Source organism: Furipterus horrens, unplaced genomic scaffold, assembly GCF_987537825.1.
Source record: "Furipterus horrens unplaced genomic scaffold, mFurHor1.1.pri manual_scaffold_10, whole genome shotgun sequence".
Classification (NCBI taxonomy): domain Eukaryota; kingdom Metazoa; phylum Chordata; class Mammalia; order Chiroptera; family Furipteridae; genus Furipterus; species Furipterus horrens.
This window is the reverse complement of record NW_028327180.1, coordinates 39,380,757-39,408,512: the sequence shown is the minus strand read 5'-3', so window position 1 is coordinate 39,408,512 and position 27,756 is coordinate 39,380,757. Positions and strand designations below refer to the sequence as shown.

General features: G+C 50.3%; 2 protein-coding genes and 2 pseudogenes across 2 annotated transcripts in view; 2 read left to right on the top strand and 2 right to left on the bottom strand.

Moving 5' to 3' along the window:
- The first annotated feature begins 445 nt into the window (after positions 1–445).
- Positions 446–2,127, top strand: LOC149999682 (DET1 homolog pseudogene; annotated as a pseudogene).
- A 461-nt stretch (positions 2,128–2,588) lies between these two features.
- Positions 2,589–3,620, top strand: LOC149999681 (DET1 homolog pseudogene; annotated as a pseudogene).
- A 10,560-nt stretch (positions 3,621–14,180) lies between these two features.
- NMRK2 (nicotinamide riboside kinase 2) lies at positions 14,181–18,443 on the bottom strand. The gene is made up of 7 exons (XM_090289327.1): positions 18,296–18,443; positions 16,699–16,789; positions 16,048–16,096; positions 15,805–15,961; positions 15,301–15,372; positions 14,822–14,928; positions 14,181–14,523 (listed from the first exon to the last, which is right to left on the bottom strand). The coding sequence occupies exons 1-7, from the start codon at positions 18,415–18,417 to the stop codon at positions 14,438–14,440; spliced, it is 684 nt and encodes a 227-aa protein (XP_090145453.1). The 5' UTR covers positions 18,418–18,443; the 3' UTR covers positions 14,181–14,437.
- Positions 18,444–20,678: 2,235 nt separating this feature from the next.
- The window catches only part of ATCAY (ATCAY kinesin light chain interacting caytaxin), a 32,205-nt gene continuing 25,127 nt past the window's right edge, over positions 20,679–27,756 (bottom strand). Inside the window, exons 10-13 of the mRNA XM_090289328.1 lie at positions 27,523–27,558; positions 26,033–26,104; positions 24,399–24,431; positions 20,679–23,031 (exon numbers count right to left, since the gene is read on the bottom strand). Of these exons, the coding sequence (XP_090145454.1) occupies positions 23,022–23,031; positions 24,399–24,431; positions 26,033–26,104; positions 27,523–27,558 (151 nt within the window). The 3' untranslated portion in view covers positions 20,679–23,021. The remainder of the gene's footprint in view (positions 23,032–24,398; positions 24,432–26,032; positions 26,105–27,522; positions 27,559–27,756) is intronic.

The following is a 27,756-nucleotide window of genomic DNA, read 5'->3' as shown; positions in this document are numbered from 1 at the left end:
CCAGGCTCTGAGCAGTGAATTCTCAGACTTCATGAGCCAGCTTCTGGTGGGAAAGTGGCACCCCTGTGTGTGTAATTTGTGTAAGATCAATAGGCCATAGTCTACTGGTGCCACCTGTCTCCATGGAAAAGGAGGGACTTCTGTGTTAGTGCCAGAGGGTCGCCAGACCCCAAGTTGGGTAACGACCCAGAGGCGAGTTCCTTAGGGGACTAGTAAGCAGCATTTATCCAGCCACGATTTACTAAGTCCCACTGCATTCTGGGCAGTATGTCAGAAGCTGGGAGGCCATGTTTTGTCTTGAGGGTGGAGGAGGGCTATTCACCCTTCCAGCCTTTCTGATTAAGACTGGATAGAAACCAAAATTCACTTGGACTCAGACCTACTCTTTCAGTACTCAGGATCCACCATGCTGCAGTGCTAAATGTGCAGTGTCTTTCAGGGGGTGATGGGCAGGTACCTTACTCTCGAGATGATTTCTGCATCACTCCCTTGACCTGGGTTCTCTTCAGTTGCTCATCTCAGTGCAACCTCAGTTTACTCAATCTGTTAGTTGAGGGCATGGGAAGGCACCTTGGGGTCATAAAGCACCTCACCAGAGTGGCCCATACAAGCACTTAGCAAATAGCACTGCCCATTGCAAAGCCTGCTGGGCTAGTACGCTGTTACTCATCATGACTGCCGCAGGCGGACTCTGAGCTGCCCCCAAGGACCTCTGCCTCCTGATGTTTACTCCCTTGAAAGTGGACTGGCCTAGTGGCAGGTTCTAAGCAACAGGACTCGGCAGTGGTGGTAGAGGTCACTTCTGTGATTAGGTTACCTCAATGGTGACTTCCGTTTTGCTAGCACACACTCTCCTTTGCTTACTTGGATGAAGTCAGCTGCTATGTTGGAGAGGCCCATGTGGCAAGGAGCAGCCAGGAAGGAGTGAAATTCACGAACTGCATGAGTGATCTTAGAAATGGATCCTTCCCTAGGGGTGGGGTGAGGGCTATGGTTGCAGGCACCAGGTCCCAAGGCATGGCGGAGGCTAGGGGAGGGGGGTACGCTCCAGAGCTGGCTGGGGGGATCCCTAATCCCAGCACTTTGAGCTGGGACTGATAGAGATGTGATAACGGATCATTATATTTCCCTCGAATAATGCAGAACCAAGATGTCATTCAGTGCTTGGAACGCCAGTGTACCAGTTTAGGCAAGGCAGACACCAACTGGCACCAGGCCCAAGTGTTCCACCAGAATGTCTTCCCAACTACACAGCTGACAACGTTAAAAAGCTTCCTTGTTTCCTGTGTAACTTCTCACCTGATTGATGCTACTTGGTTGCTTTCTCTTCAGACCAGCCATCTCAAAATTTATGAGTACCCGGGCATCAAGCAGCAGAGGGCCTACTGCAGGGCTATGAGGGGGAGATTCTGTCTAACAGCAATGACCATCAGTCAGTCAACATTTGTGGCCAGCTCTTTGAACAGTTTTTGTCCTGCTGGATGTTACCATCATAGTGGACAACGGTGAGCACCTGAGCGAGAGCACAGCCTTTGCACGGACCACCGCTGGTGTGTCAGCATGGGCTCACCACCTGCCTGCCAGATGAGCTTCACCCTCCTTTTCATGAGGTTTATTGAAACAGTGAATCTGCAACCCCCAACCCACAGTCTCCTCCACATCATTGACCTTCACACTGGCTGCTTAGGTGACACACACATCTTCAAGTGTGATAAAGTGGTTCTGTCTCACAACCAACAGCCATCTTGTCAGTGCTGCAGCAGACCGTCCATGTCTTCCAGGTGAAGGCACTTTCATTGATATGAGAACCATTGGCTACTTCTGCTATGAGAATGGTCTGCTCACTATGTCATCTGTTTTCTCTGAGACACAGTGGGACAGGCAGACAGGCCTGGCCAATCTTTTCAGGGATCCCTTTATCAACTCCCTGCAACACCGTCTGCTTGTATACTTGTGGTGCCAGGCAGAGCAGGATTGGAGCGCAATGGCCAAGAGGTGCTTCTTCCAGTAGTTTGACCAACTGTGGCAGCTGTGCATGTGGAAAACGCAGCTACTTGATAAACCATCTGTTTATCAAGCAGACTAGTGAGGATTGTAGCAACCCTGAGGGTCACAGATCTGTCATAGGCATTTTTATTTTTAATTTTTTTTCTATTTACCTTTTAAAAAAGATTTTACTTATTTATTTTAGAGAGGGGGAGGGAGGGAGGAAGAGAAACATCAACGTGAGAGAGAAACATCCATCAGTTGGCTTTCCTTTGCGCCCTCACCAGAGATAGAACCCGTGACCCGGGCATGTGCCCCAACGGGGAATCCTTCACTTTGCTAGAGGACCCCCAACCAACTGAGCCACACCAGGCAGGGCTGTTTATTCACTTTTCAATAATTTTTAATCCTCGAGGGGTACAGCATTGCATGGATTCTGTGCCCAATGGCCTTAGCAGGAAGGTTGCTTCAGAATTTATCATGAACCATCCACTGTTTCTATGAGGCCAGTCACCTTTTCCCAGATGACTCTGGTTCTGTTTGGTTTGCCACCAGAAGTCACTGTGCTGTTCTTTGCTTTGTACACATTAGCACATCTCTTGACCAGATGGAATTCAGTTTCATCTTGAGCATAAACACTTCCAATTTTAAGAAGAGCTGTGGGCGCCCTCTAGTTCTGGAGACCCCGCTTATAGCCAGCAAAAATGTCTCGAACCACAGCCTTCCAGACGTCTTTGTCCTTGTAGAAGCCCTGTTCCCAGAAGGCCCCCAAAGTTCAGCAGCAGGATTTCCATTCACCTTGTCACAGGCATCTTTCTTTGTGGTGTACAATGTGGTGACAACAGAGGTGATTGCTGTATTTGAGATAATGTCAGATGAGTTTCGGAGCTCTTTGAAAACTTCTGTGATCCCTTCCATAATGCTACCCTGCACAGTGAAGTCCAGTTTCCCTGCTCAGGTCCCAGCAACAGTTTTGCAAGGCAGACCCAGCGTTGGCTTAAAGACACTATAGTAAATGCCAAGCATGGAGGGTGCACCGAGGCCATACACTGGGTGCTGGGTCAGGGCCCCTTCAGCACCCAGTCTTACAGTAGCAGCCCCTACCTTGATGTTTCTTTCCTCAACTGTGATGACAAGTGGGTGTCAGTCATCAAGCAGCCCAAGACTTGTGGCGATCACAGTTTTGGGTCTTATGCCCAGGACGCTGGTCTGCTCAAGTTTCAGGTCCAGGCAGGCTCACTGGGCCTCTCCACCAGCCGCCTATTGTGACACCTTTTGCCTCTGCCTTTCACCCTTATGAGCCCTTTGCTATTTCTGTGCAGGGGACTAATGCTGAGCATGTTGTCAACTTTTATATGTGACACTGCTGCATGTAGGTGCCTCACCCAAGCCAGGTTTTCTGGTCTTCTAAGACTTTTTTTAATTTCTAAAGCAAAAACAAAAGCTTCTGACTACCAGTCTTGTGGGGTCCAAACTGGTATACTTCAGAGGGGGAGAGCTGGAGAGAGGCATGAGGGTAGCTCAGACTAATGGAATTTTAAAAATTGTTTTAAAAAACCTACTGAACAATTTAAAGGCCTCTTGATTTTTCCCTGTTGGTGTGTCCAGCACTAATTAAGTTCATTTCCTTTTTGTTCTATTTTGCATTTTATTGCTATGAAGATGAGGGCATTACACCTTTGCTTTCTTTATATCACTTCTTTGCCATTATGGTACTCATTCTGAAGCAGGTAAACCTTGTTTACTCATGAGAACTGTGTACATTTTTTTCTACTTAGCCAACAAGCAGGGCTATCTTTATACGAAAACAAAATAAAGCTACAGTATTTTCTTTAAAAAAATAAAAAGAGAGAGAGACTTCCGCCAAGATGGTGGCATAGGTAGATACGCTGCATCTTCCTCCACAACTAAGAAGGAATACAACTACCCTAAAACTGAAGACAACCAGAAATTCTAGAAAATTGAGCTGCATGGAAGTCCAACAAACAAAGATAAAAAGAAGAAATACTCATCCAGACAGGCAGGAGGGGCGGAGCTAGGGCGGAGAGGACATGGTGTGGCGGTGGCAGCAGTGGCAGGCCAGGGGAAAGCGCAGTCAAACATTTTTAAAAAGTCGAGAGGGACACCTGGGGAGCGCTCCCAGCACCAGACCAGACTGTGCAGCTCACAGTTCCAGTGCTGGGAAATAAAGCCTCATTGCTTCTGACTGTGAAAACCTGTAGGGTTTGGGGTAGAGGAAGAAACTGCTGGTCTCTCAGCAGAATCCATTTGTTTGGAGGGCCCCCATGGTCTTAGAACGTCTGCAGACTCACCCACTCTGGGGACCACAAGCAGGGCAACAGCTAGGGGAGGGGGCGTGAGATTGCTGGAGGAAAGAGGGGTATTGGGTGGAATGGAGCAAAGGGAAAAGAAATTGGGACAAATGTAATAGCATAATCAATAAAATATACTTAAAAAAAAAAAAGAGAAAGAAAATAGATCCTTCCCCATTTGAGCCTTTGGACGAAATCCAGCCCTGGCTGACACCTGGCTTGCAGCCTCTGGGGAAACTTTGCAGAAGACCTAGGTAAGCCATGACCATGTTCCTGGTCTATAGAAACTCTGAGACACCGTGCATGTTGTGTTAAGCCACTGAGTTTTGGTGATTTGTTCTGCAGCAGTAGCTGATTAATACACTGATGAAGGGCACCACAACCACTTTGCCAATTTACTGAACTGTTCAACTTCTGCTTGCTTCCCCTCTTGTAGCACTTTGTCTTTTTGCTGTGCCTTCATTTCCTTTTCTTTCTAGGATTGTGATGGTGGATACATGTTAGTGCTGGACCATATCTTCCTTTTGCTCTGGGAAGAGTGGACAGGACCACTCAGCAAATCTGTGGCGTGAGGCCTCCCTGTCTTGTGCAAAATGGCAACGTCTTCTTGCCTGCTTCTTAAGATGGGCTGGAGGCAGGAACTGTGGGATCCATGAATTTCATCCCTCCCGCTGGCAAGAGTCAGGTCAGACCTGCCCGTGGGTTGCCTTAGGATTTGGCTGTGTGTGAAGCTCTTTGGAAGGTGTTTATGTCAAAGCAAAGCTCATGCACAGCAGGGCGAGTGAGGAAGGCCTGGCTCCACCGCTGGCCCTACCCCTCAATGGCAGCAGTTACCCTCTCCTGGCCTCAACGTTCCCAGCTGCAACATATTAGTTAACTCTCCTTTTCCCGTCTGAGACATCATGAGGAAAAGTGGGAACTTGTAGAGGGGATTTATAACCATCAAGTGCTGCATACACATTGATAGTACAGCCAGTCAAATCAGAGTCTCAGGGCTGGACCAAGCTCAGAGAACACCAAAGTTGGCATTCTTGGGGAGGTCAAGGTCTCCAAACGGACGTCAGTGTACTCTGGCTGCAGAGAAAGACACGAGGTGGGAGGGGCAGGCACGTGGGTCCCAGTCACTGATGTGAGTGATTCTGCAGCTGGCAGAGATGTGAAACCTGCTCCCTGGGGTCAGCAGCCATGGTGTCTTATCCCTCAATCAGGAAGTCGGTGGGCAAGCAGACCTCCTCCATGGGAGGTGCAGTGGTGAGGCCAGTGGGGACCTCCCACTTTTACTAGCACATAGGGTGGAGCCTGATTTTAGGCCTGACATCACATGCCCCCTGAGAAAGGAGCCAGATGGCCTTGGGGTTGAACACAGTCTGATGGGATCCTGCTCTTGGCAAAGACGCCACCTCTCTGTGTGCCAGTCCTGTACTTCCTCAGGCACAGTGGTTCTGTTTGCCTACTCCAGTGACCACAGAATGGAAGTGTTACCCAGGGACCCAAACAAGGCGGCTCCGTCCCCTCGATTCTTGCCTTGCTCACAAGAGAAGAATTCAGGTGAGAGACAAACATGTATAGTGGAAATGAGATAGCAATTTTATTTATGAATTATAAAGGAATGAGGTAGTAAGTTTCTCAGTAAGCTTATTCTATACACTTGAGCGAAGGCTACAAGTGGGCACCCAGCTAATCTGAGTGTGCCGACTACCGGGGTTCAAGGGTCATATACTTTAGTCAGTTTCTAGGTTCCCCCTCCTCCCTTCCAGATATGGGGACAGTTACAAAGGCTTTCTTCCCCAGCTAGTGAAGACGATGCACACAGACCTTCAAGGGCTTCCCTCCTCCTGAGCTATCAGTTTTGCTTGTGATGTTTGGAACATCTTATTGAACCAGGCTCAGGACTGCTGCTGAGTCAGTGGGTGAGACAGGTCTCCCTCCTCCTCGCTGCCTTGGTTTACTATTTATTCCACCTAACAGAAGGAAGGGTGAATCAGGGTCCAGCACACACTGGGTGCGCTCCAAGCATGCGTCTTGTTAGATTAGGAGTCACCACACCACCCTGGGTTTGCGGAGTGCCAAAGGTCCCGCAGAGGTCAGAGGGCAGTTGCGGTGCCACCGTCCCCAGGCTCAGTGGCCACCAGCAGGTGCCAGCCAAGCCCACAGCTGTTGTGTTTCTGACCATACTTGGGCAAGAAGCTGCAGCTGCTATTAATAACCAGGGTGCTCCTGCCTTAATGGGGGGGTGTCTCCTATAAAGCCAGGCCTGCCTGCCCCCAGCGGCTCCTTCAGCCCTTGAGACCTTTAGCCCCCCCCTGTTGTGAGAGAAAAAGAAAAGTAAGTACCTAAACCATCTCCCCCATCCCTCCACCCGACCCCACTTGGCGTCCTTAAAAGTGTGACACAGAACAGTGGTGAAACTACACACCAGTGCAAAGGGCGTCTGAAACACGGCCTTGGTGGCACTTAACTGTTCCAGGCGGTTTGGGGGCCCATCCCAGTGGGGAAGAGGGCAGTGAGGAGGAGGAAGTGGTGGAGGAGGGGGCTGGGCCTCATCCTCATCTATTCTCCGGTCCTAGAGGGAACAGAGCTAGTGACTCCCCACCCGGTGACAGGTGACCCCAGGATGCATGTGTATCTTGCAATGATGTGGCCACAATGCTGGCTCCCGCTAGAGAGCGAAGGACAAGGATCGAGGTTGGGGCTCCCTCACTCCCCTGCCCCTACCCCTGCCTGTCCCCAGATACCCTTGTCCCCCCACCCCCCGGAGTTTTATATTTCGAAGGTCCCTTTACAAGGGAATTTACAGGCCCAGCAGAATGAGCCCTGTTTGCATCTACTGAATCCCTCTTCTCTGGGGGCTGTCCCACCCCTGTTGCCCCGCTGCCCTCCCTCCAGACTCAGTTGTTCGGTGACCTTGTTGAATGCCAGAGAAGTTTCAAGGGAACAGAGAGGTGATGAGGTCACTCTTGCGTACCTCCAACCACCAGATTATGCTAGGCAGGTTTGGGGGTTTCCTGGGTGATGGTGGAGGGCATATGGTGGTGGAGACCCTCAGCTACTGCTGCCTGTCTTTGTCAGCCCACCCCTCTCCCAGGAATTGGCAGATACGCCCCCCCCCCCCCGTTGGTCTCAAGGACACCCCCTCAGGGGCGTGGCAGCTGGAAGGACAGGCAGCAGGGATGGCCTTCGGAGGTGACTGCTCTGGCTCTTTTGGGACATATGTGGGGGTGGGGGTGCCAGCAGAGTAACTGCTGATTAAGAGGGATAGCTGAGTGATACCTGATGTGAGTGGCAAATGCTTGGGGTGGGGGATTCCTGAAATAGAGTGAGAATGAGTGGGGTGAGCGGGGATATGGGCCCTGCAGCCTGGCTCCCCACCTCCCGGGGCCTCAGTGCTATGGATTTCATTTTTTTCCCTTCATGGCTGTTAAGACATTTGGGGCAGAGCTGGTGGGCTAGGTAGGGGTCACCTGATGGGGCACTTTGTATGGAAGGTCGCCTGTCTGTGTGTCTGTGGTGGGTGGGGATGGAGCTTCAGATTGGCTTTGTAACTCGGGGAGCCACAGAGGGGCCAGTTTTCAGTGAGGGGCCCAGTCGGTTCCTGTCTACCCAGTTCAGCCCTCAGCAGCCCTGAGGCAGAGGCATCTCTCCATGGGGTGGGGTTGCTGGCATCCCAGGGCCCTGCCGGGACCAAGGAAGGGGGACGACAGGCAAGCCTGGCCTGGTCAAGTTCCTTGGGGAGGGAGAAGAGTTGGCCCAGGAGGGTGACAGCCACAGGACAGCAGGCACACAGGTTTGTGTGCCAGGGTCTGTCTCTGTCTTGGGCTCTCAGCCCCTTCCTGGGCCTTCTTTGCACAGTGACTCACACTATTTGGGGTACCTCCGGGAGACAGGGGTTGGAGCCAGTTCCCTTCCCTTAGGACAGGGTCTTCCTCTTGCCCTTGGACCTTGGGGCTGTGTCACTCTCTGTGGGGGACTGTCCTGGGGCACTGTGGGGTGTCAAGTAGCATCTCAGGCCCACTCTCGTGCTTCCAGGGACACCCCCCCATGTGACAAGCACAGATGTTTCCAGACCTTGCTCACTGTCCCCTGGGAGCAGGATTACCCTCAGCTGGGAACTGCTGCCCTGAGATTGTTCTTGGCCTTAGAGGTGTCAGGTGCTGAGCACGGGGCATTTCTGGCGCTGGTTGTAGGTGACGAATGGGCAGACATTCTAACCTTAGTAACTGGTGCTTCTAGAATGCAGATCAGAAACTTAGGTTTTCCTGTCAACACCAATGCCTCCATAAAGTTTCCTCTTCAAACGAATTTAGTTAAAAATCAATAAAATAAACAAGACTTAGAAGGAAAACTAATAAATGCAAGAGTAGTCAGCTGGGGGTCTTCAGCCCTGGCCACTGTCGTGAGGGCAGGAGGAGAATGAGTGGCTTCTGAAGGGACCTCTGAAGGGTCCACGGTGGACAAAGTCTGGTGCCCAGGCACACCAGCCTGGCCTGGACCCTGTCTCCACCTTTGTGTGTGGCCTTGGGCAAGGGACTCCGCTTCAGTCTTCTCATCTGCAAACCAGAATAAATTGTACTTGTGACACAGAGTGGTGGAGAGAATTCCAGGCCCTCTTGATCACTGGACAGGTGTCCAGCAGGTGCGAGTGCCCCAACCCCATCCCACACTCCCAGGGCCAGCCTGGAGGGAGGGCACCGCAGTGTGAGCATGTGAAGCACACGGGTGAGGAAACTGAGTCATGGGGGTGGCACATTACACCACTCCAGGCAGTGGATTGTGGAGCTACCCACTCATGCTCTGGGCTGCCCAGTGTTGGGTTGTCCTGTCCTGGGGCCTGGAAAGACATGACCAGGAGTATACCCCATGGAATGCTCAGTGGAAACAAGAAGGGGAGCATCAGGTTTTTCTCAGGTTCTGTCCAGGGAGGGCAGGTGCTGCAGAGAAGGTCCAGGTTAGTGATGACATCACTGTGCCCAGAGCCACGTGGCCATGGCAGCAATAGAGTCAAGTCCTCCGGGCCCCTCAGGTGGTTCTGGGAGGAAGGAGAGAAGGTGGAAGGCCAGATGAGGCGAGAGTGAGGAGCCTGACCATGCTTCCTTGGCTACAGAAGGCCATGGGGTCAGCGTCTGACAGACTCGAGTTTAAATCTCAGCTTTGCTGAGTGAGTGACCCAGGCAGGTTGATGTCCCTCTGAGTCCTAGAGGGACAGGCCATAGAATAATCTGACCTCTAAGAGGGACCAACTGTCCCAGTTTGCCTGGGACTGGGGTTTTCCAGGACAGGGAACTTTCAGTGCTAAAACTGGGCAAGTTCTGGGAAAACTAGGGTAAGGTGGTTACCCTGTTATCATTCTTTTAATTGTGGTAAAATACAAACAACATAAACATTTGTCATATTAACTATTTTTAAGTGTCCTGTCCAGGGGTATTCAGCACATTCACACTGTTGTACAACCATCGCCACCATCCATCTCTAGAACTTTCTCACCTTCCCAAATTGACACTCTGTCCTCATTAAATGCTAATTCCCATCCCCCAGCCCCTGGCTCCCACCATCTACTCTCTGTTGCTATGAATTTGACTCCTCTAGGGACCCCATACAGGGACTCACACAGTATTTGTCCTTCTGTGTCTGGCTTATTTCATTGAGCATAATGTCCTCAAGGTTCATCCCCATTGTAGCAGGTGTCAGAAGTTCCTTCCTTTTTAAAAAAATATTTAATTAATTTATTTTCAGAGAGAGGGGAAAGGAGGAAGAAAGAGCAGGAGAGAAACATCAATGCGTGGTTGCCTCTCTCATGTCTGCATCTGGGAACCTGGCTCACAACCCAGGCATGTGCCCTGGCTGGGAATTGAACCCGTGACCTTTTGATTTGCAGGCCGGTGTTCAATCCACTGAACCACAGCAGCCAGAGCAGAATGTCCTTCATTTTTAAGGCTGAATAATATTTTATTGTCTGGATGGTCCACATTTTGTTTATCTATTTATTTGTTGATGGACATTGGGTGTTTCCACCTTTTGGCTACTTTGAATAATGCTGCTGTGGACAAAGCTGTGCAAATATCTATCTGAGACTTGGCTTTTAATTCTTTTAATTCTACCCAGGAGTGGAATTGTTGAATTACATGGTAATTCTATGTTTAATTTTTTGAGAAACCTCCAAACTCTTTTCCGCAGCAGCTGTCCATTTTCCATTCCCATCAACAGTGCATGAGGGTTCCAGTTTCCCCATACCCTCGCCCACACTTATCTTCTGGTTGTTTTGAGTTGGTCACCCTATTGCTACCAGTTATCGTAATTACTGAGGTGTCTGGAAGGCCAGGCAGGGCTCTGGCTGCCCCAGAACCACCTCCCCTACGTCCCTGTCACATCCTGCACTATTTTGGGCCTGTGACAGGCAGATCTGCTCTGTGTCTGTGCAAGGGGAAAGCCTTGGCAGGCCCACCAGGTACTTCCTCCTGATCCTTCTCCAGCTCCCACCTGCTCTCCAGGACACAATGACCTCAGTCACAGCCTGTCCCTGAGGCTGCCTTTCTCCGCTGCCCTTCGCTCCAGACCTTGCATACATCACACCAGCCTGCAGACATTTTCTGCAAAGGAGCAGAAAGTAATCATTTTGGGCCTTGCAGACTAGAGGATCTCTGTCACAGCTACTCATCTCTGCCACTGTAGCTTGAAAGCAGCCATATGGACATGGCTTTGTGCCAATGATACTTTTTTTATAGACACTGAAATTTGAATTTCATATAATTTGCATGTGTCAAGAAATTTAATTCTTTTTCTTTTTTTCCCCTCCCAGTTATTTTAAAATGTGAACCCATTCTTATCTCCAGGGCTATATAAAAATAGGCAGTGGGCTGAATTTGGTCCACAAGCCATTGTTTGTCAATCCATATACTACACACCCAATAAACATTTGTTGAATGAATTAACATTTAGTGTCCCATTAAAACATATGTCCAATTAATTAGTACGACAATGTCCAATTAATCAGCTGTTAATAAGCAAATGGGCACTAATGAATTTTTTAAATTAAAGTCACAGACGTTGAAAGTGCCACTGAATTAAATAAAAGTCACATTAGATTTTTTCCTTAAGTCCCAAAGGACTTTTAGATAACTTTATTGAGATACTATTAACGTACCATACAATTTATTTGTTTAATGTGTACACTTCAATTTTGTTTTTGTGTATTCACAGGGTTGTATAACCGTCAACTACAATAATTTTAGAATATTTTACCCTTTCTCTATAAGAAGCCCCATCCTCATTAGCAGTCAGTCTCCATCATCCTTCCCCAGTCCCTGGCAACCACGAATCTGTTTTCTGTCTTTCTGGATTTGCAGGGGCTGGTTCCTTCTTAGGCCTCCTGGCTTGCAGATGGGTGTCTTCTCTCTGAGTCACCATAGTGCACGTGTACCCCAATGTCCCTCTGTGTGTCCAAATTTCTTCTTTATACAGACACTAGTCATATGGGATTCAGGCCCACCCTCACGACCCTGTTTTAACTTAATCACCTCTTTAATCACTTCCAGATACAGTCACATTCTGAGGTCAGGGCTTCAACTTATGAATTTGGGGAACACGATTCAGCCCAGACAGTATCTTTTGTTTTTTTGTTCTTTGTTGTTTGAAGCGAGAAGAGATTTAACAGATTCAGATGTTGCTCCAAGATACAAGCATTCTGGATTCTGAGTCATTAGGGACATGACTCAATGGCCAAGCAGGGACCGAACTCATGCCCTCCTGACCTCCGGCCTATGGGCTCTTATATTCTTTTCTGTGGCCCCTGAAAGATAAGCAGCGAGGGTAACACCATCGGGTCTTCTAGGTTCTGAGTGTCCCTGGAGATGCAGGGCTTTCTGTGCTAAACCTGGGGAAGTCCCCTGCAAATAGGACTGGATGGGGTTTTCAGATCAGGGGAAAGAGCCATGAGGCCTTTGCTGAAATATATGCCAGGGACAAGGCCCAGGCCCAGAGCACGTGGTTTCTCCTGGCTCTGCTGCCGTCCATTGGTTTGTCCTATCAGTCCACCTGTCTGTCCACTTAGCACTTTCTTTTCTGTTTCTTGCTCTGTGCTGTGTCTTGAGGCCACAGGAGTGAAGAAGGGCCGCGGAGACTCCTATGCCAGGTGATTTCTATTTGCAGGAAAGCTGTGCTTAGAAGAGGCAGCCGCCCAGTAGACCGGCCAGCTGGCAGGCTTTGGGCTGGAACACAAGAAGTGAGCATCCAACTAGGACCCCATACCTGGGGTGCGCAGAGCATGTAGGATCAACCTGCTGGCCAGCCTGTTCTGTGGCAGGGGGCAGGGGGTCTTCGAGTACAGACACCCCACTCCATGGTCCCCCCTGCAGGAAGCTTGGAGGGCGGTGGGGCTGTCACAGATGGAAAAGTGAGGGGTCTGAGCCTTGCAATGAGTGATGGGCAGGGCTCTGGAATCCACACTCCTCATCTTATTGACTTTGCTCTGTGACTGCAGATACAGCAAGAAAGCCTGTGGGACCTTCTCCCCACCTTGGCCGAATGTATCTCCTGCAAATGCTGGCCTGTGGCTGATGCCCCTTCCCAGAATCATGCCGGTGCCCAGATCTGATCCTCCATTTCTTTCTCCCTTCCTCCCTCCCTTCCCAGAACATAAAATAAATCATTTTTAAGTCAACAGCTCAGTGGTATTTAGTGCATTTACAATATTGTACAACCACTACTTCCATCTAATTCCAGAATATTATCATTCTAAAAAGAAACCCCATCCCCAGGAGCAGTCATTTCCCATCACCATCCCCCAGCCCCTGACAACCACTAACCCACTCTCTGTCTCTGTGAATGTGCCTGTTCTGGGCATTTCTCATAAACAGAATCACACACTGTGTGGCCTTCTGTGTCTGACTTCTTTCACTGAGCATCATGGTTTCAAGGTTCATTCACCTTGCAGTGAGTGTCAGAGTTTTACTCATTTTCCTGGCTGAGTAATATTCCTTTGTATGATAAATCATGTTGTGTTTTTCCATTTACCCATCAATGGAGACTTGGGTTGCTTCCGCCTTTTGGCTACCGTGAACATTCATATGTAAGTTCTTTTTTGAACACCCATTTAAAATTATTTTGGGTATTCCTATGAGTGGAACTGCTGCATTATATGGTAATTTTTTTCTTCCATAATTTCCAAATGTCCACTGGTTTTGCCCAAACCTGTCTGGACTGACGGTTTTTCATGCCATTCTGGACTGAGTAGTGTGGGAAGCTACAGATCCACAGCTGGCTGTGGGACATCACCCTCAGGTCATGGGGCACCCTGTCCTCCCCCCACCGAGACTCTGGTTCCCATTGAACCTTCCAGACTCCCTTGAGCAAAGGGTCTAGGGAAATCAGGTTCAAATCCCAGCTCCACCAAGCCACTGACCATCTCTGATCCTCAGTTTACTTGCCCTCGAAATGTGTGTAAATAATAAAGTGTCTCACTGAGATTTCAGGGAGGGCTCAGGGAGACATGGAAGTATGTCTTTTATGAGCACCCTGGGTCATGAAAACATCCCAATAATCCTAAACAGTAAGTATTAACTCCAACCACAGAGAATGTGCTGGGGGTGTGGTAGGGCAAGGCTCAGCCAAGAACTGGGGCAGCCTCAGGCTGGGCTGACTTCCCAGCCCCTGTTCTGGGTTATGCTGTGCCGTCTGGTAGAAGCTGGCAGGAAATTTGCCCTCTGGGGAAACTGAGGCCCCAAGGACCTGCAAGCAGCCCCTGGGGTCATGTCGGTATGGGCCCAACAGGTGGAGACTAACTGCTTAGAGCTCTCAGTGCCACCCCCAGAGGCCACCAGTGAACAAGGAGAGGGGACTGGAGAGTCCTTTTCAAAGGTGCCTCAAACACAAGAGGCTGAACCACAACAGTTAAAAAAACAAAACAAAACAGGATCAGGTTTAATACTTAAGCTGCTCTGAGGTTACAGAGGCATCTTGGGGCAGCATCCCAGGGCCCTGAGATGCTGAACTATGAGTGGGGCCTCCACTCTCATCTGTACAGAAATCCACAGGGGGAAATGGTCATGCAGTATCCTGCTGGGATGCCTCCAGCCTGGCCATGCTGTGGCCAGAATCGTATATGGGTCCCTTCAGTCCGGGGCTGGGCCCCTCCTCCTGCAGCCACACTAGGAGTAGTTCAGGAGTGAGTTCTGAATGTCTTCCAGGACCTGGTAGAAGAGCTCCTCACGGGACTTCATGCCATCCAGGTACACTGAAATAAAAAAAAAAAAAAAAAAAAAACATAGTCATGGGCGGAACTGCTGGGCTGCCACGGCTGCCGCCAAGAGGTGGGCAGCCAGCTCACAGGGAGATGGACTGTTGGGTCAGCGGGAAGCAGACCCGCAGAATCAGTTTGCTGGAATAGAATGGCCACTGGAGCCCAAAGTAAGGGGGACTGACAGTGAGGCTTGAGGAGGGACTTCTAGGTTTCTCAAGTGGTCCCCCTGGGGAGTGGCTGGCCTCAGAGTCCCCCCAGGGCTAGGCCCCCTCCTACCCAGGGCCTTACTTACCTACTTCCACGCCATTGGCCTCCATTTCTTGCTTATACTTCTGGTACATGGGCCACACGTGGCCATCAAAGAGGCCGGGGGGATCGGGGACCTTGTATCTTCGAGTACTGGGAAGAGGCAAAGGCAAGAATGAGTGATGCCCACATCATCTAAAGGTGGTACCATGAGCAGAACCCAAGAGATGTGAAATAGGTCAGGGACAGCACCACTGAGATAGGGGACCCCACTGAATCAGGGGCCATGGGCTGGGGTCTGGGTGCCCCAGCGTCTGGCATTTTCACCACCTGAGCCTGGTAGATGCTGAAGGAAGTGCAGGGGTGGGCCATGCCTCTGTTCCTGGCTGGGGTTTCAGGAACAGAGCAGGGACCAGTGAAGTGCCTGCTGGCTGCCAACCTGCAGTTTCAGGGTGGCCTGTGTCCAGTGGGCATCACTGGTTTCCTGGTCCCACCTGGGAAACCAGACGGGGCCTCCAGGCTCACCTCCTCCTCCACTTGCACTCTTCATAGGGGACGGTCAGGAAGTACCGTCGGCTGTATAAGTCCACCAGGGGCCTGGCAGGAGTGGAGGACACGGTCAGCGCCATGGGCCTTCCTTCATGGGGCTCAAAGATACACAGCCCCACAGCCTTGGCTTCCGGACACTTTCTTGGGTGATGAGGGCCAGGGTAGGGGTGGGTTCTGGGTTGGTTAGTGTAGGGCTCAGGGAGGGGACTAGTATCGGCCAGTCTCCTGCTATGCCCAGGAACATCCCTACAGCAGCCCCCAATTTGAATGGGCCAAGAGAGGTGCTGTGTCTTGCCCAGGGCCACCCAGTGAGGACAGGGGTCAGCCTAGCTTCCTGCTCTGCTGAGAGGGCTGAGTTCTAGAAGGACTTAGTTTCCCCAAGAAGCAGGGGTTTCACCCCAGACCTCTGAGCTAAGCCCAGCTCTGCCCCCAACCCCTGGGAGGGCCCAATTGTCTGGGGCATGACCTGCCATCACTCACTTGTAGCTGTACAACAGGAATCCTTCCAGAATGAGGATGTGGGTGTCCAAGGTGTCTGGCTGGACACTGACCCCATGGGCACGGGCGAACTTTCGAGGGTTGCGCATCCAGGCCTGCACGGTGCTCAGCATGGCCTCCATATCCAGGGACTCCAGCACTGGGGGCAGGGAGAGCGGGCGTCGGCAGAGTCGGGGAAAGGAGGGACAGTGCAGGCAGGGGCGCGGGGCCACCAGCCATCCTTACCATCCCACTGCTTGAAGCCGTCCTCCCCAACTGCGATTTGGTCTTGGGGCTGAAACAGAGGAGCCCGAACCCCGGGCTCAGTGCCCGCCTTCCCACCTCACCACCACCCTGGGGTGACTGAATCTTGGTGGTTCCTGGAGAGCCCACAGTGAGGAGCCCAGGGTCTGGCAGGGCTGCCTGCCTGACTCTCTGCAGTTGATGCTTACAGGCTCCAAGGTGTCGGGGAGGGCTCAAGTTGGTGCTGGGACACTTCCCTCCCCCGCCCATCACTCCTGGGACCAGGAGGGAAGGAGCTTTGCATCCATCTCATTACCCCTCATCCTCCACAGAGCATGGAGGGCAGGTTCCGAGCTCATTTTGCAGGTGGGAAAGTGGAGGTGCAGAAGGAGAAAGGGCCTGGAAGGCCACACTGGCCTGGTGGCACCCCCCCTTTGGGAACTGCAGTGTCCCCATCAGTCTAATGGGGAACAGGTGTCCAGTGAGAACGTGCCAGGTGCATAATAGGCACTCAGTAAATAAGAACGTCTGTCCCTTGCTCTCTTGGCCCAGGGTGACCTGTGATGGGTCTTTGCCTGGCCCACGTGGGCAGTGAGCTGCAGAGGGCAGGGTGGTCTGGGCCGGCTCCCCCGACCCCCAGGTGAGGGTAGCCACCTTGAAAAAGTCATCCTGGTGGATCACACAGCAGTTGGGTAGCACCTTGAGCAGGCTGTTGGTCAATGTGGTCTTGCCACCGTTGGTCATGCTGTGGAGACATTGTCCACATGAGGCTGCTTGGCTAGGTCTGAGGGGCCCCCCCAGAATCAGACGGAAATATATACACAGAACTGTAAAAACTTAGAGCTAAGAGGATACTGTTATTTGCCTAAGGTCAGAGGACGCTTTCTAAGCAGAGAAGAGGAGCAGAAAGTATGCAAGCAAACAAACAGCTAACACAGTGTTGGCTGGCGCAGGACCATCCAGAGCACTGGACTCATTTCGGCATCACCGCAAACTCAGGAGGTGGGGCTGGGAGCTCATTTGTATGGATGAGGAAACTGAGATCCAAGCATGATTTAGCCATAGGAGGGATTTTTGTTTTGTTTTGTTTTGTTTTTTGGTCAAAATGTTAGAACAAGTGCAAACCGGGTGAGAAAAAATATTTGCATAGAAAAACCAGCAGTTCAGTGCAAAACTAAAAGAAGCACTCAACTTCATGAACTGGTTGTAACCAAGGAAAAATTAAAAAAGGAAAAAATAAATTAAAAAGCAGTGATCTCTGAGGATGTCTCTGCTTTTAGCACTGAAAGTCCCAATCCTGGAGACCCTTCAGTGCCAAGAAAACCAGAATGAGGGTCACCCTGTGGCAGAGGGAATAAGACAATGGACTCCTGGACCTGACCAAGGACATAAAAAGGTAACTGTCCGGCCTTTCTGGAAATGAGTGTCCCTTTGACCTTGCGTTTCTGTTCTAGGCAGAAAGCCAGGTGTGGAACAGGGGAAGCTGCAGTCAATTAAAAGGGCCGTTGGGAAAGGGGACCCCATGCATCAAGGGGGAGCAGTTTAGAAAGGCCTGACATTAATTTGGTATGTTACTAAAAGGCATATCTTGCAAGGTGGCTACAGAATTTGCAGGGCCTGACACAAAATGAAGTGCAGGGGCCCGCCTTCAAATATGTTACGAGTTTCAACTGAGCAATAGAGCATTAAACCAAGTGACAGGAGGGGGCCCAGGGTGACCCCCTGGGTAAGACATTCCTGTCCCCAAGCCCACCTTGCTTAGGCACAGTGCTTCCCTAGTATCATCTTAAAAGGCCTGGTTATTGATAATCAAATGGAAAACGTAAATCCCCTGGGAGGGAGGCCCCTGACTGGCAGGTACTATGCACAGTCGCACAACAATGCCACTCTGGGGGCCCACCTGCCCACGTGTCTGCCTCTATGTAGGGTGTCCCCCCACCAAAGGCGGCCCCAGACTGTTCCGAGGGCTTGCCTGAGCTTCATAAAGTCTACTCTCCCCACTGATTTTTGGTTTTACACTGAGTATAGAGGGGAAAACTGATTTCCATTGGAAAATTAAAAATCAGGCCTCGCGCCTAGCCCATGGAGGACAGCACCCAACCTCCAAGGGCACAGACCCCATACTCAGACCTTGGGCAGCAGGCCCTACGACCCCAGGGACCAGGCAGCCCTCCATTCATTCCGTGGCCTCCTCTGTGCCTTTGCCCCACAAGGCCATCCACCCATCCACCCTGGCGCCCAGGTTTCTCACCCTCCGATGCCCACAATACACTTCATCTTCACGCGGAGGGGCGGTGGGAATCGTGCTTGGCCTGCGGACTCCCGGACACTAGGCTGGGTCCAATGCCGCTGTGTGCAGCGTCCCGGCTTCATTGAGAAAACCTGGCAGCTTTATAGGCCTGGGCAGCCCGGATGTCGCGGCGAGGGAGGTGGTGCGTGGCCTATTGGCAGTGTGGCCCACGGGGTGGGGGACACTGCCTCCACCCCCGCACCTGTTCCCAATGGATGGAAATAGCTGCACGATGCCTTTTGCCTAAATTAGTCATGGGCCAGCTGGTGTTGGGGGGGTATGGGTATATGTCACCCCAGCTGCCTCTTTCCTCCTCTCTCTCTCCCCTCCTCTTCCCCCTCCTAGCCAGACTGCCCATGGTGCAGATAAGATGCCACACAGCTTCCCTTCCTAAAAATATCCCACTCAGTGTGTCCTCTGGCCTGACCCTGACATTAAGGCTGGCTCTGGTGACAGTGAAGAAAGACAAGTCACCACCCACCGCCCACTCCATCACTAGCTACAGCAGCAGCAGCAGCTCCAGCCCCTCCCCACCAAACCTCCCCGCCCTGTGGAAATGTCCCTTTCCAAGGGGGCTGCCCATGCCAAGATGGGCTTAAGGTCCAGAATGGTGAGTGCCAAGATAGCTGTGCTCCGGTGACCTGGGCTCCCTCCAGAAAATCTCAGCGTGACACCAGGGTTCCTCCATTGAGTGCCCCCGTGAGGCCCGGAGGAGTCAGTGGGTTTGGCCTCATGTCGCTCAGCTGCCTGGGGTGGGGTAGGATGGGGCATGACCTTGCTGGTCCCTGTCCTGTACCCCTGGGAGCTGAGGGACACACTTGCCCAATTCAAACAGCTGCTTACTGTTGGAACTGGGATGCACTTCTAGACTGAAGCTTCCACCCACCCTATGAGGGGCACAACCCCCCAGCTGACCTGTGTGAACTTGGGTGAGCCACGTCACCTCTCGCGTCTCAGTATCCCCTCAGTAACATGGGCACAGGCTGTTATTATTATTGTTATCTTTATGATTATTGTGATGTTGTGATTTATTATAAATATATATTTGGTCTTAGTCCCCGTTCCCAGCACACAGTTCCTAAGGCCTTTGTAATTTCCTAAGAGATAAGAGTGAGTACCTTTTGTTATAATATTTGGACTTTTGTCCTCGGTTCCTGGAATAGTTCCAAAGTGATAAAGATGAAAGAAGTGTCTTTTGCTATTTGCTATTTCAAACTCACCTGAGTTGATACTGATGTTGAGGCTTTGTAAAGGCCCTATAACCACGGGAGGGGGGTGGGGGCGGTGGCCAGGGGTACCAGCATAGGGTTAGAGGATGGAGATTTTAGGAGGGAGGGGCTGGGAATTGAGTCAGTCACCAAAAGCCAACAATTTAATCCATCACACCTACGTGATGAAGCCTCCACAAAAATCATTAACTGAAGGGGTTCAGAGAGCTTCCGGGGAGGCAAGCATGTCCGCATTCTGGGAGGTGGTGCGGAGGTGGCGTGGAAGCTCTGAGCCCCTCCCCCAAACTTCGTTCTGTGCGTCTCTTCCATCTGGCTGTTGCTGAGGTCTGTCCCTTATCAAAGGCTGGTCATCTAGCGGGTTAACTCTTTTTCCCGAGTTCTGTGAGCTGCTGTAGCAAATTACTGAACCTGAAGTGTGTGTGAGTGTAGCCAAGTGAGACAGAAGTGCGGGTAACCTGGGGATCCGCTACTTTTGACCGGCATCTGAGGGTCAGTTGTGAAGCTGAGCTCTTAACGTGCGGGGTCTGTGCTAACTCCAGACAGCGTCAGAGTAGAGTTAAATTGTAGGACACTCAGCTGGTGTCTTCTGAGAACCGGTGAATTGCTTGTCGTGGGAAAAGCCCCCACAGCTGGTGTCAGAGGTTTGGTGTGAGTGCAGAGAGGAAATAGCCTTCCCTTTCAATAATAATAATAATAATGATCATAATACACTTATAATAATACTATAGTAATTACTATAATATACAAATATATAAAAATAAAATAACATATTATTATTACTATTAACTGCTCACTGTATTTGATCTCAGAAAGAATTGGGGGCAGGAAATGAACTTGAATCATGGAGAGGCAGAGTCTGAAAGGGCTCTGCGTGACACCAGGGTTTGCTCCTTCATTGAGTCTTCCCATGAGGCCCGGAGGAGTCACCCATCAGGACCCCACTCTGCAGATGAGAGATGGAAGCCACACAGGACAGGTGATAGCCCAAGGTCATCCAAAGTCACCCAAGGCATGGAGCTGTTAAAGCTCTGTCTTCTGAACCGCACTCAAGACCAGCAAGGACCATAGTCCTTGGACATGGACAAAAAGTAATAAACCTCTTTTCTTAGTTATAGTTTATTTCACATAAAAATCCCCCCCCCCCGAAGTTTATGGAAATGATGTTCTCACATCACAACAATAATCATAATGAATTGCTTTTGTCTTTAAAAACCGCAAAACTCACCATGGGAAGAATGGGCATGTGAACTTGGACTTTGGGGCAGGACTTATGATGCCCCCATGTGTCACAAGAGGAAAACCCAATGTTCCTTGATGACAAGGGATCCAGGTCTGTTGCATTTTGGCCAAAACTACCCCACAAATACAAATCATTCGCAAAGCTGATTTCAGAGGGTGCAGGTAGAAGCCTGCCTGGACACAGTGGCCCTGTTTGGATGGAGCTGGGCTTCAGAACATCTCACACCTGTGACAGGTGGCTGGCCTGGAGACAGCCTCCTCAGAGTCTCTCTGTTCTGAAAGGGCTGCTGTGGCTAGGTTGGGGTCCTTGGTTCTGCTTGCCCATTCGTTTGTCTGTGGTGCTGGTGGTCTGGAGGGATGGTGGTAGGCCACATGGAATCTGTTGGAATTTCTCGTGCGGCCAGAATCTTTAGCCTGCAGGGTCCTTGAGGGCTGAATGGGCTCAGCACCTCTGTCTGTCCATACCCTCTGCAGGCATTTAGTAATCATTGGGTTGAAGAGAATGAATTGGTTCCTATCCCTGACTCCTTTTTTCCTTGCAGTGAGGCACCAGCCTCCCAGGAGTTACCGCATTCACTGGGTGGGAGCTTGGGCCTTTCAGGACCATGATGGCCTCAGATGAGCAGAGCTGGCCACCTGAACCTGGAGTTTAGTGCCTGGGACAGAGACGCCTTTTGGAGGGCAGCCTAGAGGCCCATCCACCAACCTCTGCTGCCTCAGGCTCCAGGTGATTCACCTAGGCCCAGAACAGGGTCCCTGTCTTTATTGATAGTTGGGAAAGAGAGCAGAACCACAATTTAAAAACTCCACCAGGTCCCCAGATGTCCTGGCCTCGTGGGGACAATGCTGGGTCCTAGAATATGCAGGCCCAAAGCAGCTCAGAAACCTGGCATTTTTCAAGGCAGGAGCTGCTGGTGGGATAGCTCCAAAGGCAGGCTCCTCTCATCCCAGGTTAAGAGGCATTCAACATTTCCACTGAGGCCAAGAATGTCATGCTTGGAAATTGTGAGGGGTGTCAACCAAACCTTGGTGACACCCAGCTAAGAGGCCAGCTACAGAGCCAGCAAGAGGGGCCTGGAGGATGTGCCTGCTCAACTTTTGCTCAGATTCATAGAAAGAGGGACTCTTAGGATTAGAGTGGGCACAGAGGATCCGTTTCTGCAAGCACTGTCCAGCCTTTTCTTAAATACCTCTGGAGATGGGGGACTCACTATTTTTAGAGACCACCTGATTAGTGTCTGGCCCACATTAGAAAAGTCTGTCTCCTTTTAATACAGGTGACTGTAGCATCCAGTCCACTGGGATTTATATTCCTAGATGACCTTTGAAACAAACATCCAGTACCCTGTATCTTCCTTTTTCTTGGTCTGTGTTTCCAGAATAAACCTATTTCAGAGCTATTTTCTCAGCCTCTGCTCTTGGTGGGGACCCAAGGGGCACATCTAACCCCAAGTTGGGGAGTATGGAGAAGTGAGGACAACTCATTCCCTTATGAGGTATTGATCGATTGCCCTGTGACATGGCATCTGCATTAAAGGGGATTGAGAATGTTCTAGATTGAGAGAGTCTGTGTGACTGCGAGTGTAGGACAAGGATGAGTAGTGTCAGCCCTCACTTGTGCTGTGGGCTACCGTTCTCCCTCAGCAGATGTAGGTGTCATAAGAGACAAAAGGGGCCAGTCAAATGAGAAGCCATGAGGTTGAAGGTGCCCCAGGTAGCCCTACTGGGGAGCTGAGCTTCCTGGCCAGATGCTCAGGATTGCAGAGGCCATTCTGGGAGGAAAGGCACAAGTATGAATTCCAGATCCAGCCAGGGAGCTGGTGGGCATCTATAGCTCCAACCTAGGTCAGGTGTCAAGCAAGAGAATGGTCTTACACCAGGGCTTTGTGCAATGGTAGGGGACTCAGAGGCCACCAAGGACACATGGGCAATGCCCTGTGCTTCTCTCTCTTCTTGGCTGTGAGCTCATGAGTCTGGAAGGGTAGAGGGCTGAGAACTGGATTCTTTGCCAGAATGCATGTCTACTGCATTATTAAAAAAAATGTTTTCAAGCAGCTAAAAAGGATGCTGGGTTTCAGAGACGGGTGGAGGAAGCAGGCACCTCCGAAGGCTGGGATTCAGGATGAGGTGGGGATGAGATCCAGGGCCAGAGGGCGTCTGACAGAGGCTTCTTGGCGTCTGGTATTTTCTTTCGTGTTCTTCTCTGTTCTCTCGTTGCCTCAGGACATGCTGGAGAGGGGAAAACAAGGCCGACTTATTATTGGTTTATTTTTTTTATTTGAATTTTTATAAGAGTTTATTTGAGCCAAACTGATGACATATGCTGGGAAGCACAATCTCAAGTGTTCCTATTATTGTTTTTTAAAGAACGTGGAAGGTACTTACCCATGTGCGTGGAATATGGATTTGCTGCACTCTTAGCAGCAAGGGTGGCACCTGCCCTTCAAGGTCTACCATCTGCCACCCACCTCCCAGGTGTTGTTCTGAAGTGGACCTTTTTCTCGGTGCCCCAGCAGAACCAGGCCTCAGGGCTGGTGCCCTCAATCAGACTGGAGAGAAACTTCAACCCATCCACACCCCATCCATTCATCCATTCATCCATCCATCCATCCATCCATCCATCCTTCCTTCCTTCCTTCCTTCCATCTACCCATCTATCCAAGCCCCCATCTGCCTGTCCAACCATCTATCCATCGTTCTGTACAATTTCTTCTCTTGTGTTTTTAATCATTTTAATCATTTCTACCTGAAGATACCCAGGAGGGGTGTCTAATTCTGTTGATTATTGTATCTGCTGACTTTTTTCTCAGGAGGATGATTCTCTTGTGTGTTTTGTGCCAGAAGGCATGGATTGAGATGATCTTTTAAAAAATGTGTTGAGAACGTGTGTCCACTCAGGATGCTCATGGCGGTACTGACTGGTCTAAGACCATTTTTGATGTTTCTTAGCCTGGGGCTTCCTGCATTACATGGGTAGTATTATGACATGTTACAGATCTGTAGGAGAGTGAGTGGTCAAGGATTAACTGTACATTCCAAAGAAAGGTCTGGCTCCTTGGTGACCACCTCTGCATTCTGGGAATGTCCTGCCTGGTAAGAGTGACTCTGTATACCTGAGACCTTGCCTCATGTCAGACAGTCTATGTTAACAATGTGACTTAGGGTGGGCGGATATCAGCTTGACCTCTGGAGAGGTTAGAACAAAAGTCAGTCATGTGGGCAGTCAGCTGTGCATATGTGACTGACCTCAGTAAATACCCTGGACACCAAGGCTCAGGTGAGCAACCCTGGTTGGCATCACTTCCTGTGTATTGCCCACATTTTTGCTGGAAGACTTAAGGGTTGTCCTATTGCTGATTTTCACCTGTGTCCATCCTTTCATTGTAATAAACCATAACCATGAGCACAGCAGCTTTGCTGAGGTCTGCGAGCCCTTCTAACAAACCACCAAACATACAAGAAGGCTTTTCCTGGCATTGGGAACCAGGCTGAAACACTGAGACAGGCTGTGGGCAGACAGTGCCCCCTTTGGCTGGAGTGGTCTCTACTTAGAACATTTCAAAAATAGGCTCAAGATCACTCTGCTTCCTACCCACCTTGTTTCCTGATCTTCTGTGACCGGAGCAGACCTATGGAAGAGGGAAGGAGTCTTAACATTATTTGTCTACTTTTGGGAGGCTTGGCATTTGTCTTTGAGCCCCATGAGGGCTGGCACAGCTTCATCGTTATCTGGTACAAAGCAAGTGTCAGCATGTGTCTGCTGAGAGACAAATAAGCCAGGACAGGCAATTATGAGGAGACCGGCCAAGGTCCTTCCCTAAAGCAAAACAAAGCCACTGTTGTTGCTCTGGGTCCACCAGGTCTGGAGAGGCCAACACACCCACAGGGACTTATACAAAGGTCACCTGCTAGGACCTTCATCTGAGACCACAACTTGGTTTCTCAGTGACATCAGCGGCCTGTGGTCCCTGGGCTTGCCTTGTGCTGAATACAGGGAAGAGGAGGGGATGGTCTGAAGATAGAGCCACTGCCCTTGGCGAGTCCAAGGACAGGGGAAGGAGGGAGCCAGAGCCATGCTGTTTGTCTTCTACACATTCCAGGGTGAGGCTCTAAAAGACTTTCAGTGGATATTGGGTGGGTTTGAAAAAAAAAAAAAAAAAAAGGTGGTGGAAGGAGGAAATGGGAGCAACTGCTTAAAAGGCACAGGGTATCCTTCTGGGCTACTGGGATGTTCTGGAACTAGAAAGAGGAACTGACATTATGAATGCACTAAATGGTGTACTTTAAAATGAGTCATTGCATGTTTTGTGGATTTCACCTCAATTAAAAATAAATGAATGAGGGGCCCTAGCTGGGTAGCTCAATTGGTTAGAGCATCGTCCCAATATGCCAAGGTTGTGGGTTTGATCCCCAGTTAAGGCACATCAAGAATCAACCAATGAAAGTATAAATGGGTGGAACACATATCAGTGTTTCTGTCTCTCTCCCCCTTCTTCTCTCTAAAATCAATAAATAAAAATAAATATAAGAGCCCTGGCTGGTGTGGCTCAGTGGATTGAGTGCCGGCCTGAGAATCAAAGGTCACTGGTTTGATTCCCAGTCACGGCACATGCCTGGGTTGCGGGCCAGGTCAGTTGGGGACGTGCGAGAGGCAACTGAGTGACGTTTCTCTTCCTCTTTCCCTCTCTCTAAAAATAAATAAAAATAAAATCTTTTAAAAATAAATAAAAGAGAAACAACTCATTCAATAATCATGTGTTTTAATAAATAAATAAATAAATAAATAAATAAATAAATAAATAAATAAATAAGTGAGGAAAACCCAGGAGTTGGGAAGCATGCTGTCCATAGACTTTCACTGAGTTGTCATGTTCTGATTCCATGTTGTCCAGTACAGGAGCGCTGAGCCCTGAAACATGACAAGTGTAGCCAAGGCACGAATTTCTAAATTTTATTTACTGTTAATTTGTTTAAATTTAGATAGTGGCCAGTGTGAGTGGCCCCACGTGGGACAGCACAGGGTGGAGGGACAAGTGACCCCAGTACTGAGTATTTATGGAAGAGCAGGCATCATCCCGGCTGGCTCACACTCATGTTTGTATCTCATCATCCTGATAATATTGGGCTCAAAAAACACGGTAACAGTGCAATTGCTGTTATTGGATGTGCCAGTGGGCTTGGCAGCCCACGCTGGGTGCCAGCCCTCATGTGCAATCAGTTGTGTATTTACCTGTGCTCCGCTGGTGCCGCCTCTGGCTTCTCTTCTGACCTGGGTGGGACGAACTCTGGCTGTGGCCTTGCACTGAGGACAGAGAGAGGTGGCTAGGGATGACAAGGTGCTGTGGATGAAGGGGAGCGAGGTTCCCACTGGCCTCTCTGGCTTTGGCCTATTGTGGCCTGAGAGCGATTTGGACAGGGTTTTGTTGCCCTCAAGAAGTGCTGGGCCCGGGAGGGTGGAGAGAAGTGATCACCCAGGGGCTAATGAAGAGGGGGCAGCTGTGAGGAAGGGGGCATGTGCAGGGACGGGAGAGGGAGAGACCTTGAATCATTTCTTTGGAGCAATTTTCTCACTTATTACCCAAGAGGCATCTATGCAGGTATTCCATGGGTGCTGTTGCCTCATGTACTACGGTTCCAGAAGGGGAGTGCCCTGCTTGTGATATGTTTCTATTTCTGTTCATAGCTAAAGCTTGGGAGTCAGGAGAAGTATAAGTCAGAGAGAGAGAGAAAGAGACAGACAGAGACAGAGACAGGGAGAGTCAGAGAGACAGGGAGAGGGAGGGAGGGAGGAAGGAAGGAAGGAAGAAATAAGGAGAGAAGAGCTAGGAGAGAAGTGAGGAAAATTCCTGAATGGCATGGGATGGTGATCGCTGCCCGGCCCCCAGCCTCACCTCCTCTGTGCTGCCCTCTGTCATTATTAGATGATGCTGCGTGAGCCCACTACACTTTTGCTCATTATGTGCCTCATCTGCCAACATCACCCCTCCCTGTCCCCAGGGCCCACCTTCCTCACTGGGTGAGTGTCCTTCTCCTTTGCCATTTAAAGAAACTTCTGGACCAGGACTCTTAGTTGCCTCTGTGTTCCTGGATTCCAGCACAGGGCCAGGCAATGATACATACTTTCCACCCACTGAAAGCCCCAACTCTCTCACAGACTTGCTGTGTGACCATGGGCAGGTGCCTTGCCCTCTCTGAGCTTTGTATACACAAGCTATAAGATGCTGTCAGTATCCTGGGCTTGCCTGGCTCTTGGGAGGAATGTGAAAGTATCCAGGGGATGGTATAAGAGCTCCATAACTGGGTGGGACCAGAATGGTCCTGAAGGTCTGTGACACTAATGAACAACGAGGCAATGAGGTATTAAAGGGGAGGGTCTGGGTCTCTTAGGGTGGGTATGGAACCTGTGTTCCCTCTGTAAAGGGAGTACTTAACATTATCATGATTACCATGAGTCCATTTTTGCTAATTTTGCTACACTGTTCCTGATTTTTCACAATAACCCCAAGGTCATTGTGAACTTTTTTTTGCCTAATGTCATTCTGTGGCTAAGTGGGGAAAACTGGATTTGAACTTGGGTCTGACTCCAAGTCTTCGAGAGAAGAGCAGGACCTCAAGTGTGACATCAGTCCCTGCTAAGCCAAAGCCACTGGCTGCTCCCCACATGCAAGCTCAGCTCAGAGTCAGCCCCCACCCATGCAGACAGGGCCACTTCACACAGACCTTTCTCTCCTGGCCTTGAGCCTTTCCTCTTCATACCTGGAAGAGAGAAGGAAAAGCATGTCAGACACAGCCCTTCTTTCCCTGTAGGTGCATTGATGGGGAGTTCTGAATATAAACTAGGCTTGAGAGCAGCAAGTACAACCCGAGCTGACAGTCTGCTGGCCTTTTCATGCTTCCTGCAGCTGCTTTGCAAGCCCCCTTGAGCAGGGCATATCTGTTTTGTTGGCATGTTCC

What these genes read in the sequence shown, in the direction of transcription:
- NMRK2 (XM_090289327.1), bottom strand. Translation starts at nt 18,417, where the DNA reads ATGAAGCCGGGACGCTGCACACAGCGGCATTGGACCCAGCCTAGTGTC. An exon ending in TGTATTGTGGGCATCGGAGG is followed by an intron (nt 16,790 to 18,295) that starts GTGAGAAACCTG and finishes ATGTCTCCACAG; the next exon opens with CATGACCAACGGTGGCAAGA. An exon ending in GAGTGCAAGTGGAGGAGGAG is followed by an intron (nt 14,929 to 15,300) that starts GTGAGCCTGGAG and finishes GCCTCTTCCCAG; the next exon opens with TACTCGAAGATACAAGGTCC.